Genomic DNA, 14,230 nt, shown 5'->3' with positions numbered 1-14,230 from the left:
CACACACATCTGACGGCCCTTTCCCTTCCCCACAAGGATAAAAGGTGGAGCACAAGACGAGCCAGGCAGAATGTACATCCAGGGAGCACACAGCAGAGCAGTTCAAGAGGAGAAAGACGGCGCATACCGAACAGTTGATGAGGCCTGTGAAACCTCAGCAGAAGAAATTGTAAGACCGCGAACAACAGCCAGCGTGTGTTGCAGCAGATGTCGACAGTACACGAGCACCTCCTCCACTGATAACCAAGCCAGGGAGAGACGCTGGACTCCGTGGTACCAACCTTGACTCCAACCAGAAGGAAAGCCAAGCAGTTCATCACAGCCGTGAGCTGAGGGGAGAGTCGATAAGAAACCAAACTGTGTTGAATGAAAAATAGCAAACGGCTAATTGAACTTTAAAAGCATAATTTGCGATTGATGTGAAAGGGGGGGAAACCAGCAACAGTAGTCCAGCACCACCTGGGTGCTCACTCAGGAAACTCTGGGCGATTACCCGATAATTGAAACTACTGAAACCAGAAGGCAATGGGAAAGTCGAGAAGAGTGGTCAAAGTGTTCATACAGGGGTCTTGTAAAATCCTCTGTACAGTTGAAAGTCTTTGACCGACAGATGATTGTGAAGCTAAGGGAAGTGAGTCTGCATCATAAGAGTTGAATGAGAAAAGGTGCGATTGACAGATTGGCAAATGTGAACCTGAATGAGGGATTCCAATAAAGAGGAGACAGTCTAAAGTGCTGAAATAGTGTGTTGACAAGAGTGAACCTGGCCAAGGGATGTCCACAGTGAACTATACAAAGACATTAAGATTTGCGAAAGTCACCAGATAAGTTGCATTGAAAGCCATAGTGAACCCGATCGAGGGGGGCGAACAGTCCAGTTAGATCTGAGCCCGAAAGAGGGGGATCCAAGGGTGAAAAGCCAACACCCACCGACCCGTGAGTGCAACAAACCAAAATATAGAGGGAAAGCTTTTTTGAATGCATGACCTGCCAGAGGGAATCCAACAAAGAGACGTGATATTCGACAGGGGTCTGAGCCCGAAAGAGGGGGAACCCAGGAGTGAAGAACTATCACCTGAATAAAAAGAGCTTTTTTTAAAACTTTTGTTTTGATACTTCGAACAGACAGGTCCTCATAAGCAAGAGAACAGAACTATCCGAGGTCCTGGTATCATTAAGAAACTTTCTAGGGATCTGTCCCCGGAAGAGGGGGATCCACGGTTGAAGAGCACCAAGCAGTGTATATGTGAAAAGGATCTTTGTTATTTCGGACACATCACGTTTACGGAGGCAAGAGATTTTTTTGTAGAAAAGAGACTTAACCGCCAAAAGCCCTGATTGCTGAAAGCGGAACTGTAACCTCGTGCTGGGAAAACTCGAGTCTGAGCTGCGCGCCAAAATCCTACCTTGCCCCATGCTGAAAACATGGGGAAGGGAGACCTCAAGTAATGCATCCTGACTTATTATTTGTGAACACTTCCTTTCTTGAGAACATTATCTCACAATTCTTTTTATATTTTGCGTTTTTTCCAACCTACCTTTGCAGTTCAATAAACACACTTGAACTGTGATCACTGGTATCTGTCTTTACTGTTGCCACCATGAGTTCCTTACAGTATTCACAAGTACTTGTTTCTGCTTTCAAAATTACTTTTAATAACCTTCAGTTCGTTCAGCATTCAAAAGTACTTGTTTCAAGTTCCTGGAGCACCCCGGTATGAGTGTTTCCCTGTTTTGCCACTCACCGTTTGCACATGGAAGCTCCTCGCTCCTTTCTGCTTCCAGGCTTCCACAAGCTTTTCCTTTCCTTCGCGGCAGCCACAGAGAGCACTGCTCGCTCTCCTGGTTTCCCCCAGCAGCTGGGATTCTTTGGCATACCACAGCTTCTGCTGCGTGTACCCGCTAGTGAGGGTTGCAGGACTTCCAGACCCTCTCGCTACCGTCCTCGGCCTCAGCATCTATCTCTCTTCTGCTTGACACAACTCCCAGCTCCTGTGTCTTCAGTTCCCTTCTCTCCAGCCCGTTCTTCCCTGCTCCATGCAGTGACAATCCTTAAATGCATTGGGTGTGTTATGTGACCACAGGCGTGGGTCATTAAGTCCAATTGCCTGTCTGTCGAAACCCATGATATGATATGATATGGCATTTATAACGCGCCTATACACAAGTGTTTCATTAGGTGGACGTTCCTGGCTGTTCCACCTGTATTCCTCCATAGCCCTATTCTTTGTCTCAGTACCAGAGTGGTGTTTGGGGATGTTTGAATTAATACAGGAGGTATGTATTACTGTGTGTTGTCTCCTCCTCGTCTTGGTACTGGACTGATGTGTGTTTGTATTAACAATATAAGGTTGATGGGGGTTTGTCTCAACCAAATGAGGATGTTTTCCTAGTTGGTCTCTTCCTCATCCCAGTGTTGAGGTGGTATTTCTGGGGGACATTTTGGAAGGAAGAAAATTCAAATGACTGACAGTAGTTTACAAAGGCTTGAGAGATAGAGAGTTCATTATGAAAAGGGAATGGGGGATACCATGTCTCACCTAAGGACCTCCTCTCCCCACTCAGCAGGTTCCCTCCACCCTGGTGATCCTCCCTCCCATATCCACCCTCAGGTTCAGGATCCAAAAGTGATGGCCTTGTCCTGGCCACCTGAGAGGAGGATACAGGGGGGAAAAGAACTGAGGACGCTCTCGGGTTTCTCACAAGTCTGAGCTGAAAGTGCTCTGATAACTAATTCAAAGTACATTCCTAATCCAAACTCTTGGGAACCAATTCTATGCTAGTACTTCATTTGAGTCTAGGTAGCCAACAACGATTTTTTCTAGCTCACCTTACAATACTTTTGCAAATGGCTTTAATGCCTCATAGCTCCATCTCAGAGACCTTCTTTTCTTCTGTCTGTCATGGGAGAAATACTTGATGGTACTTAACTGATCTTCATCATTTCACAAGAGTAAATGTCTCACTTATAAATAAAGAAAATATTTTACCACTTGCCCTTTGAGACCTCCAGGAATATTCTCAGAGATATTGTCCATCTGTCAATCGGGCAGGGAAGGTCTACCTTGTACCAGCAGTATGTGTGGTGGCTGTTCTTGTCTTTCTATGATGAATTAGGTTTCACTCCTTGTATCCATGGTTTCTTCTTTTTCTTTTTCATGCAGTGGGGATCAATTTATTTTACTTCTGCATCATCATCTACCTGTATGGTGACCTGGCCATCTATGCAGCTGCTGTACCCATGTCTCTCATGCAAGTCACCTGGTAAGTGATTTCTTAGTTCGACTGTAGGAAAATCTGAAATACTCACTAGGCTCAGGGAATAGGGAGCAGCAAGTGAGGGGTAGTGAGTTGAAAAAGGGGAAAAGAGCTGAAGAGCCAGAAGCAGGGTTTCAGGAGGGGACAACACATGTCGCTGAGGTGATGTGTAGGTTTGTGTTATTCTAATTTGTTGACTTTACCACAGTTTCTCTGGGAATGATTCCTGCAGCGTGACGGATGGCACCAAGAATGACACTGAACAGTGCTGGGGTTCCATCCGCAGAATCGATGCCTACAGAATCTACCTGGTAAACAGCTTTGTTCTACCACTTTCAATGATGCAAACGCTAATAATCCCTACATGTTCTGCATGAGCTCTAGCCTGTACAGTATGCCCATTCCAGTGTGGTCTGCCTAGTCTTTTGATGTTTTTTGCAGTGCATTCCAGATTCTGAGAATGTTTTTTGCTGGCCGACTTCCTTGCCATCTTGCCATCCTGGTCTATAGCAGTCTACACACCATTCTATGAGACCTGCATATGGGCTAGGTTGGGTTTGGATGATGCACCATTTTACATTCGCCGCTCTGTTATTCCTTATTCTCACCCCAATGCCCTGCTCTCCATTGTCAAGGTCATGAAAGGTTAACTTTCAAATTTTTGTTTCCGATAAACCAGGATGAAATTGGAATACTTTTTAATGCTCTTTCTTGCTTTCTGAAGTAGTCTGACCTCTACCTCTTTCTTGCTGCATCACCCCCTCATGTCCAACAACCCGTTGGGAACATTTTGATTCTCTCTGTGACCCCAGGCTTGCTACCTCCAAATCAACGTTTTAATTAAAGCATTCTGATTCTACCTATGCCATATTTGACAGTGGGTCTGCCCTTTCACCTGTAGATCCTTCAGAAGTGTTCTAGTCACTTGGGATTAGCATAATCTATTTTGGAGCTTACATACACTTTTTATCGAATTAAAAACTGCTTACCACGCTACAGAAATGTAGAATGCTGAAATCCGCTAGACTTGCAACCTAGAATGTCCATACCCATGCAACAAACTAAAATCTTGAGTTGTGTTTCTGTTTGACAACATATTTCGTAGGAGTCTTTATTTTTTATTTATTTATTTATTTATTTATTTTTTTGCTTCTCTGTTCCTTGTTCTTGTGTGGTCACCTGGTTTAGCAGATGGATCCAGGGTGCGAGCAACCAGTAGGCACCCATGAAAATGAGACACCACACTGACACCGCCAGGAGGGGGGAGCACCCCCTGTCTCCAGACCAAGTTTCCAAGATGCACTTATGCTCCTGCTGAGCAGCTCTGTGCGTGATGCAGTCGGTGCACTACCCTTTTGTTCACGTGGAACTACCTGCTATTGGCTAGCAGATGGGTTAGGCAAGCTTAAGGTATATGGAACTTGTCACTTTCATTTTCACCTCTGACTGTGGCATTGTGCCAGTAGCAGGACAGTATCAGACAGCCATGATGCTTGAATACAGCGATAATGGTGGCTTGAGGAAATGGAGGGGAGGATGGGAAAGGAGGAATAATTGGTTTAAGGAGACTGGAGACAGAAGGGGAGGGCTAAGGAGGAATTGCAGTGGGAAGGCTGGGGAGGAGGGGGCTGGGAAGGAAGATGGGTTGACGAGGAGGGTTGATGGCTAGGGAGGAGGAAGATTACTAGGCAGTGAGGAAAAGTAGGGAGGGATGGAGGGATGGAGGGATGGATGGATGGATGGATGGATGGATGGAGTGAAGTGGGTGTTCGGGGAGGCCTCTGCAGAAGGAGAGCTGGAGAGGAGGAAGGCTGGGGAGGGGTTTGGTAAAGGCTGGACAAAAGGGGTAGGGTAGCTCATGACCTGGAAGTGGGGTGAGGGCTGGGGAGGAGATGGTATGGTGAGGGCTGTGGACAGTGGAGGACTGGGAAGGTGTGGACAGGAGGGCTGGAGAGGAGGGGTTAGGGCTGAGTGGGAGGAGTCAGGAGGAGGTGGAGAAAGACTGGGGGTGTGTATGGTAAATGAATGGGGCAGTCCGGGCAGGAGTGGAAGGGCTGCGGAGAAGAGTTGAGAAAGGTTGGGGAGGAGGAGGACGGAGAAGAGTTGGATGGTGTAGGACTATGGGGAGAGGTTGGTGGTGGACTTGGGATTCAAGAGAACGGGAGGACTGGCAGGGTGTCAGTGGAGGATTGGCGGGGTGTCGATGGATGACTGGCGGTGGAGGACTGGCGGGGTGTCGGTGGAGATTGGCAGGGAGTTTGAGGAATGGCGGGGGAAGAAGTGAACTGGAGGACTGACTGAAAGGAAGAGGACTGGCACTGGATGGGGTCGGAAGATTGGAGGGCTGGAGGAGTGGGCTGGAGCAGGACAGTGACAACGATGGGAGCGGTTTGGAGAGCGGGGAAGGGCAAGGATGGAGGAGGTGGTGAAAGAGAACTAGGAGGATAACTGGGCACAGAATGACTGGGATGGGAGAGTATGGCGAGGACGGTGCGTATAGGGATGAGGAGGACCTGGGGAAGAATACGAAGGAGAGGGCAGAGGATGATGACTGAGGGAGCAGGGGAGGATGATTGTGACTGAGATGATGATGGAGGAGGAGAAAGACAATGACAGACTATGTGGCCGGAGGAGGTTATTTGGGAGGATGACAATGATAGAAAAGGCTAATGGAGACAAGGACAGCGATGGTGACTGGGGAGGACAACGATTGGGGGGAACTGGAAGTGAGGATGATGGGTGGGGGATGACAAATGGGGAGGGTGTCTGGGAGCCGAGGAGGGCCACGACTCGGAGGACATAAACTGGGGGAAGGAGACTGACTGGTGGTGTGTTATGACGACTGGAAAGAGGGAAGGTGACTGGTGGAGGAGGAACAAGATGATGGTTGGGACGAGGAGGATGACTGTTGGTGATGGAGGAGGAAGAGGACGACTGGGAGGATTAAGACTGGAGGACAATCAATGGGAGGACGAGGATGACTAGGATGGGTCATCAACTGGGAGGAGAAAGAGGATGAGGATTACAACTGGGATGAGGCAGGTGAATAGGGGGCGGGGGGAAGTATGTTCGGGAGGAGGAAGTGGATGACTGGGACTAATTGGATGGCAACTTGGAGGAGGAGAATGACGACTTGGAGGAGGACTGGATTGTGGAGGAGTACAATCACTGTGATGAAGAGGATGACCAGGACGAGGAGGGGGTGACTAATGGGAGATGAAGGAGGATGACTAGGATTGGAAGGTGAAGGATGACAAGGATGGCGACGACTGGGTTGGGAGGAGGATGCCTGCCTGGGAGGGCAGAGGGACCTCGATGCGTGAAGGATCATGGTACAGTGGATGTCACACTAGGGATAGTATTATTGGCACGCCATGTCGCCATCCCTTAACGAGTTTCGAAAACAACTGTAATACTCTGCAGCTTCCACTAGATGTCGGCTTATGCATAGCATGTGAATCTAAGTAGATACAAGCATCAGAAATATGATTACAGTAAGTAATGTATCCCATATGGTGTTTACCAGACTCCATAAAACAGTACAAATTAAAATCCCAGTCAGAGAAAAGGAATGAGTGGTAAAAGGTTCCACTCACTCAGGAGATTAAACTAAAAAAAGGTCCAGAGTTCATCAAAGGTGCTGGGGGTCTCTCAGGTTAAAGGGAATTAGCACAGAAACTGAAAATCCTCCCTAAAGGAGCTGAATTCCTCTAAGACCAGATCACCCGCTACCAGCCGAGAAGGGACCTAATATCAGGCGACGACCTACAAATTGAGACAAAACAGTATGAAAAGAAGAAATTTGGAGGAACAGCATTCTCACGCCTAATTGTTAACCTATGGAACATCATGCCCAAAGAAATTAGAACCACAGAATACCACATCACCTTCAGGAAAAGACTCAAAACCTGGTTATTCAACAGACGAGGGACATAGACAACAAAGCATCACAGACCAAAGAAACACACTCAGGGACGCGGTCACAGATAGCAGCAAAATCAAAGAGGACCAGAACACTGCACCGAAACCCACCCCCACCCCCACTCCCAACAACTAGAGTGATCAACGAAGAGAAGGCCGCCCAATCAACAGAACGACTTAGGGATAACAATTTATGTGCCAAGGAAATCTGAACGGTAAAGCATTAAAACCGAAGTATCACCCCAAACTTGCCCACCCACACAACTAGGGCTACCAGGTCGAGCATCACCTCCACAATTTATTATAACATCAGCTGTGCACCCATTCAGCAGCCATGGCTTGCCAAATCTCCTAGCCCACTAGCATTGAAACCAAAAGCGTCCTATTTAATTCAGGACAAGAACATAGAATTATTGCAACACCAAATTCACTGTGTACTGCATCATCTGTGTATGCAATAAGAAATACATCGGTAGCACAATCAGACCCCTCAAGATTCGAATCAGAGAACATTTGTCTACCATAGCAAGTCAAGATGCTAAATATCCATTAGCCAACCATTGGCAGAAATTTCACCAATTGGACCTCAAACAGAACATTAGATTTGCGGGTTTGGCTAAAGCTACTTTGCCCCCTCGGGGGGGGGGGGGGCCTAACACCTAACACTCCGCAGGCTTGAAGCCAGACTTGTATGCCAATACAGGACTCTTCAGAGCGGACTCAATTCTGACCATGAATCCGCAATGTTTCTATAGTTTATCACCTTAGATTTTTTGAATTGATCTTCCATGACCCTTGTCCAGTTCCTTCAACTAATTGCAATTCACCCCATGCTAGTCTGTGTCTTTGTATTTAATATATCAACTTGGACATGCTCATTACTACTTTAGTGACTTTAGCACATCACCAATGGGTATATAGATTGATATGCCAATAGGAGCTTGGTTGGTTGCTTGGTCGTTAGAGGCCACAGGATCAAATAGGTCCTCTCATTTTATTTTAGACGTCTAATCTGTTTACCATAGGTGATTGAACCACTTTTATTTTCCACACTTCACGGATGCCGCGTTTTCAATTAAAATTTCTTCTATGTATAATTTAATTGCCCAACTGGCATAATTGCAATTAGCTCTCTTCACCGGAATGCCCCAATATTACCTGACACTCTTAATGTGTGTCAAACTATTTCTTGAAGCCACATAACTCACAGTGGCTCCATTCGCCGTCTATTCAGTCATTCCATAATCAACACTCACTCAATATGTCGGCTCCAAAAGTCAGCTCTGCGGAACGCCATCCGCGAACTAGCCTCAGGAGAACACATAATCCAGCCAGACGGCACAGTGCCTGTGTGGGGATCAGATGCATTTGTAATTTACCACTCGGTAAGAAATTATTCACGGTCCTTAAGACCCCATACTATTCCATATAGATGTTTCCGCAAGTGCTAACTGCTTACGGTATGCAATAGAAGAGACGTCTCACATTTCTAATATTCGCTTTGTTTACTTTTTCCCATTTCGCTGAACAAACGGCACCCCCTCTCTCTTGGAAATCCTTCCATCACTATGATCAACCATATATCTTCATCAATGACAGCTTGATATAGAATTATATGGATGCCGCATTTGCGAGGAATAAGAGGTACGCGCTACCACATATTTATTAAGTATACCGAATTTAGGTAATCACAAATGCAATACTGCACATATCGCCATTGCCATATTTCTGTCATTCTAACTTTCACTTTATGTACATGTTGGAACGTTTTCAGTTAAACCAGACAACAATCCGACCAATCACACCAGACCTATTAGAATACAAGGTACCTAATCCCAATCTGTATATGACCGATCAATTGCCTCGATGAGTGATAACATCACTTCTTAAGTAATTCACATGTGCAAACGGCACTGTGATAAAATTGTTGGTGGTCTTCTTTTCTTATTGTTGGATTGATCTCTTGCAACCATGGCTCCTTCCAAATTTGGCATACTCCATATCTACGGTATTTAAAATTTCTTTATATATATATATATAAACCTAATTACTGTTTTCTGTGTCATTTGTGTTCCCCCTTTAATGTTCTTTTCCGGCTCAACATTATTTTTGAAACCTGATGCATGGAATCTTTACTTGCAATGAACAATGATACTTTTCATGCCTGTGTTAATTCATGGGTGATTTATATGTGGTGTTGGTTTTGCTATACCCTCTGTCCCCCCTTGGACATGGCTGCCCTTATAATGATAATTGCCTCACCTACATTTACTCATTGCATTATGTGGTTTAATGTACCTTTGTTTGTGTAGAATCACATTCTAGAATTGTATCAGCCTCAGAGGAAGAGCAAGGACTGCTCGAAACGCTTGTCAGGCTGCATATGTTCTCATTAAATAATTTTGCAACTGAAGCAATCTCTGTACAATTTGTGTCGGCACAGTGAGACTGGAACACGTGCTAAATTTACCATTGAATGATACTCGACCTTGCTCACTTTGCAGTAAATGGCAAATACAAGTTTCGCTGTGCATGCTTGGCAGCATTGCACCAAATATTAAGTGTGCTTATGGCGACATGCACCGTTTTACAAAAACACCAGTAAATATTTTGCGACCAGTAACCTTGGGGCAAGTGCATTTCCTTTAGGTCCAGTATTTAAACTAAGGAACTCATCCTGCAGATCTAGTGGGATTTTTAAGAATTTGCAAGGCCTGAATAGGTCCACACCCAACTGCCATGACTAACCTGGGCAAGTAACCAGAAACCCACTAGGTACAACCAACCGTCTGCCACCAAACCCGTAGGGGAAGTCAGCCTCCAGGCCTGGAGAGGAGGCGAGATTGGCCAACGGACCATAACCAAGGACATGGAAAGATTCCAGTGAACAATGTTAGGGGAGTTTTCCTAAAGTCCCACTTGGAGGTAAGACTTTACTAAGCTTTCCCAGGGGCCTGTAGATCCCCCAACTCTTAGGCCCAGGGAACTGTAGATCCCGAACTCTTAGTATCAGTATGTACCACTGCTGGAACCTTGGTAGAGGAGCAGAGCAGTCAGGCTTATCATACGAGGGAAATGTGAGCTGTAGGTAAGTGCACTGAACCTAGTTAGCAATGCACATCAAAGAAAAACTTGCACATTAAAATATAGATTTATTATATTTACTCAAGAATCACTTTTAAATACTTAGCACTGTACACTAAAACACTTAGGAATACTTTAGAACACTTTTCAAAGGCCACTGCTTAGTTGGTAGTGTCTTGCGTTTACATTTGTTACAGTTTTTGACAGTAATGACAGGTGCATTGTATTATCGGTAATAACGCGCACTCTTGAATCTTAGCAGAAATACAGTAAAGACATTTACTCTACATACACATATAAGATAGTGACTTTTGGGAAGGAAAATAGTTGTTTACTGTTATACTAGCAAGGCTTAAGGTTCTAGAGGTGGTTTCTTCGCTCAACAAGTCGTTTAAGTTCCAAAACGCGACCCTCGCTAAAGGCAGTTCGTAGAGGGCTTAAAGTCTTGATGAGCAGCAGCGTTCCTGTGGATACTTTCAAGTCGCTAGTCTTTATGATTAAACCAATGTTGGAGACCCTGTTAAGGACTCGCTAAAGGGACACAAGCAGCAGCTTGCGATGGAGGTAAGAGGGGTGTACCCTGGTCACCTCTATGTGCACTCCCAACGCTCTGGAGCGACTTCACGGATCAAGTTAAGCAATAGAAAAGATAGACACAATAGTTGTTAGAACACGTTCACTGCCACCCGCCATAACTAGGAGATTGTCTATTTGACATAAGTCACAGGAACAGAGAGAAGGGGGATACGAAGTATCCCCTTGGCACTCCACGGAAGGTGTGGTGTGTGCTAATCTCTGAGACTATAACGTTTTAACTATAACGTTTTAGGAGAGATACTAAGTATCCCTCTGTCCTTAGTAACTGTAGTTACTCTAGGATCTAGAAAGGAGTCTCAAAGGTAGGACCCAAAGGGTCCCCAGCAGCACTGCTCATAAGGAGCTGTAGCCTTAAATAGAGAGATGGAGGAAAGCAGACTCCATTGGACAGTAAAACACAAAGGAGTTCCAAAAGGAGGAGCCCATAAGAATGAATGGGTGGAAAAAGGCTCCACTCATTCAGGATTAAAGAAAAAAGTTCCAGAAATCCAGCAAAATGTATGCGGGATCTCACTAGGAGAGGGGATAAAGCATACACATGATAAATCTCCCTAACAAGCGGCAACAAAGACTTGCGCCAGAGGCATCATTAAACTGACCGACTTACTAACCCGCTCCTCCAACATAACTAACACCACTATACATGACTAGCGGCTAGCCACATTGCACATAAACACAAGAGAACTACTATGATGTAAGCACCCTTCCAACTCTTAGACTCTTAGAGGGAAAATCCATGCTTATAGTCCATAAATCCATCACCACTACACAAATGCACACCAACACAATATATTCATACACCTAACAGCCAATCCGTGACCCTGGACTCCTTATGGATACAACTAACCAGTGCACACGACAGCAAACGCCACCTGAACATTGCACAACACACACACACCAGACTCTAGCACACATCTGAGGCACTGAGTCCTACGTATACGGTAACAACACAATGGGCCTCCCGAACCAACTCCCACACGCAAGACAATGTTCATACGCCAGTTCCTCCTGGTTCTGAACCTATCGTATGCCCTCTAACACACCGAGCCCTCTTCTCTTGCAGAGCCACGTGAGCGTCTGCAGACTGCCCTTGGGTGGTTGTGGTGCACTATAAATCAACTTAACATAACATCCGCTGTAAATACAATATCTTCCTCCTCTAGTGTGGCTGATTGTAATATCTGCAAAAATGTGTCATTCATTTCTGATGCTTGTGGATCTGCTTAGAATCACATACTGTGCATATAGTCCGACATCTAGTGGAAGTCGCGGAGTATTCCATCTTTCTTTCGAAGATCGAAAGGGGACGTTTACATGGGTATGACTGTAACACTATCCCTAACGTGACATGTAGTGTACCCAAAATCCCTAACGCGTCGAGGTCCTCCATAAGATTATTTTATGCCAACCTAGTTGGTCGGCTATCCAGAGTTTGCAAGAATTTTATATTGCTAAGTTTGCCCCCACGACCTACGGTCGTCTAGTCTTCCGACTAACCTTCTCGACGACTGCTTTGTGGGTTTCTTGCTGCTGACGACATCTCAACTGCTCGGCAACTGTCGACCGCGTCGCCTTGGCCCTCTGGCCAGGCCCTTACAGTAGGGAGAGTGGAGCCCTGGGTTTACTCCTCTCTGATGATGTATTTCCTTCACCCCTCTCTTTCTCTTCTTGGCCTGGCTGCCGCTACCCTCTGCTATGGAGAGGACACCCTTTAAATTTTGCTCGTCGTGTAATGGCAAGTTTCCTTGGAAGGACACCCATCTCTGATGCAATAAGTGTCTTCTTCGCGACCATGACAAGCGATCATGCACAGCCTATAAGCTCATTCAACCGAAGACGTTAGGTGGGCTGAATGGTGCGGGGAACCGCTTCTCATCCTTTTGGATCAAGTGTATCTGTTCTTATCAGTTTAATATCTGATACGTCTTCTATCTGGGGACCATATATTAAATCGATTTTTGGAACAGGGAGATGGAATGGAAGCTTGCTCTGTCCACTCCACGCCTCAACCTGATATTGCAGTACCTCCAGGACTGGTTCACCTCCCCCCTCCGGACAAAGACTGTAAAATGCTTTATGCCCTGTGTAAACGGGTCACCCGCTCTGCGGCCTTCTCCACAAGGATCGCAAATAACACCACTCTCCTGACAAGTTAGTGATGTCCAATGGTGCCTAGTTCAGGATGGTCTTCAAGATGTCCCAGAGCCCACCCGATCACACCTGCTGGTGGTCGTGGCTGAAGGCAGACAAGTAACCCATAACATACTGAAGAACACGCTGTACTCGTCTGAGACCGCTGGACGCACCCTAGCCCAGGCTACCTAACTTAAATGACACGCCTGTTTGAAAAACTCTGTTTTTAAACCCAAAATTCAAGCCTCTCTAATCAACAGGCCAGTGTAGAACTAACCGTTTTGGGAAGGCGGTTCATGACGCCCTAGAGAAGGCAAAGAAAGAACACAAAACACTAAAGTGGCTTAGCCAGATAACGGCTAAACCCTTCCACCAGCGTGGAGGCTCTAACTCACGCCGGTCCTTTTGTGGCCAATCCTTCTCCTGCTCTCCCCAGGGATAATACGGCTCAGGGTATACCCCCTGGTCTTCCGGCCAAGGCTCATCTGGTAGCCTCCAATACCAACAAAGAGGCCCTCATAGGGCCATGGGTAGAGGCAGGAACTCCATTCTTAGGGTCTCCCCGGCCTCCACCTCAAAGTAACTCACCGGTTCAGGTCCCCTCCCACGCTTTACTGGTCGGGGGTCGCTTGTCATCATTCATCCATGCCTGGAAGGGGATCACTTCAGACCAATGGGTACTAAAGACTGTTGCCCACGGGTACTGTATTGAGTTTCTCCAACCACCTCGATACCACCCACCGAGAAGCAGATGCCTGTCGCCAGAACACCTGCATATCCTACTGAAAGAGGTTCTGGTCCTTCTGGAAAAGGGCACCATAGAAGTCGTCTCCCATCGCCAGGTAAACGGGGGTATTCATTCAGTGTAATTCATTGTACCCAAAAAGGATCTCACCATGTGCCCTGTTCTAGAGCTGCGCCCCGCGAACAAGTATGCCGATCCTCAAAAGTTCAGGATGACAACGCTGCAGGAGGTAATCCCACTGCTGCAACGGGGGGATTACATGGCCACATTGGAAATTAAAGATGCATACTTTCATATTTCAATGTTGCCAGCTGTTCTGACTTGAGTGTCGTGTAGACCGTTGAGACCTCTGTCCCCAAGTGACGCACAGGGGAACCAAAAGAAACCCGCTGTGCGACCTTTGGGGCCACAGGTGGGAGATGTTACTTCCCGGATCCACGGAACCTCTGGAACACCGATGCTGCTGCAAAAAGAACGGGGTTAAGTACCAGG

General features: G+C 46.3%; 1 protein-coding gene and 1 non-coding gene across 2 annotated transcripts in view; both read left to right on the top strand.

Annotated features, from left to right (window-relative positions):
• The window catches only part of TMEM104 (transmembrane protein 104), a 529,892-nt gene that overhangs the window by 360,660 nt on the left and 155,002 nt on the right, over window positions 1-14,230 (top strand). The window contains exons 7-8 of the mRNA XM_069654861.1: window positions 3,165-3,264; window positions 3,467-3,569. Coding sequence (XP_069510962.1) covers window positions 3,165-3,264; window positions 3,467-3,569 — 203 coding nt within the window. The remainder of the gene's footprint in view (window positions 1-3,164; window positions 3,265-3,466; window positions 3,570-14,230) is intronic.
• On the top strand, window positions 12,725-12,907 carry LOC138448179 (U2 spliceosomal RNA). The gene has a single exon (XR_011260029.1). It is a non-coding gene; the product is annotated as a U2 spliceosomal RNA (small nuclear RNA).

This window comes from Ambystoma mexicanum, chromosome 3q, assembly GCF_040938575.1.
Source record: "Ambystoma mexicanum isolate Mex_15411 chromosome 3q, UKY_AmexF1_1, whole genome shotgun sequence".
NCBI classification, from domain to species: domain Eukaryota; kingdom Metazoa; phylum Chordata; class Amphibia; order Caudata; family Ambystomatidae; genus Ambystoma; species Ambystoma mexicanum.
Note: the sequence above shows the minus strand (reverse complement) of the source record. Positions and strands in the feature narration are given on the sequence as shown.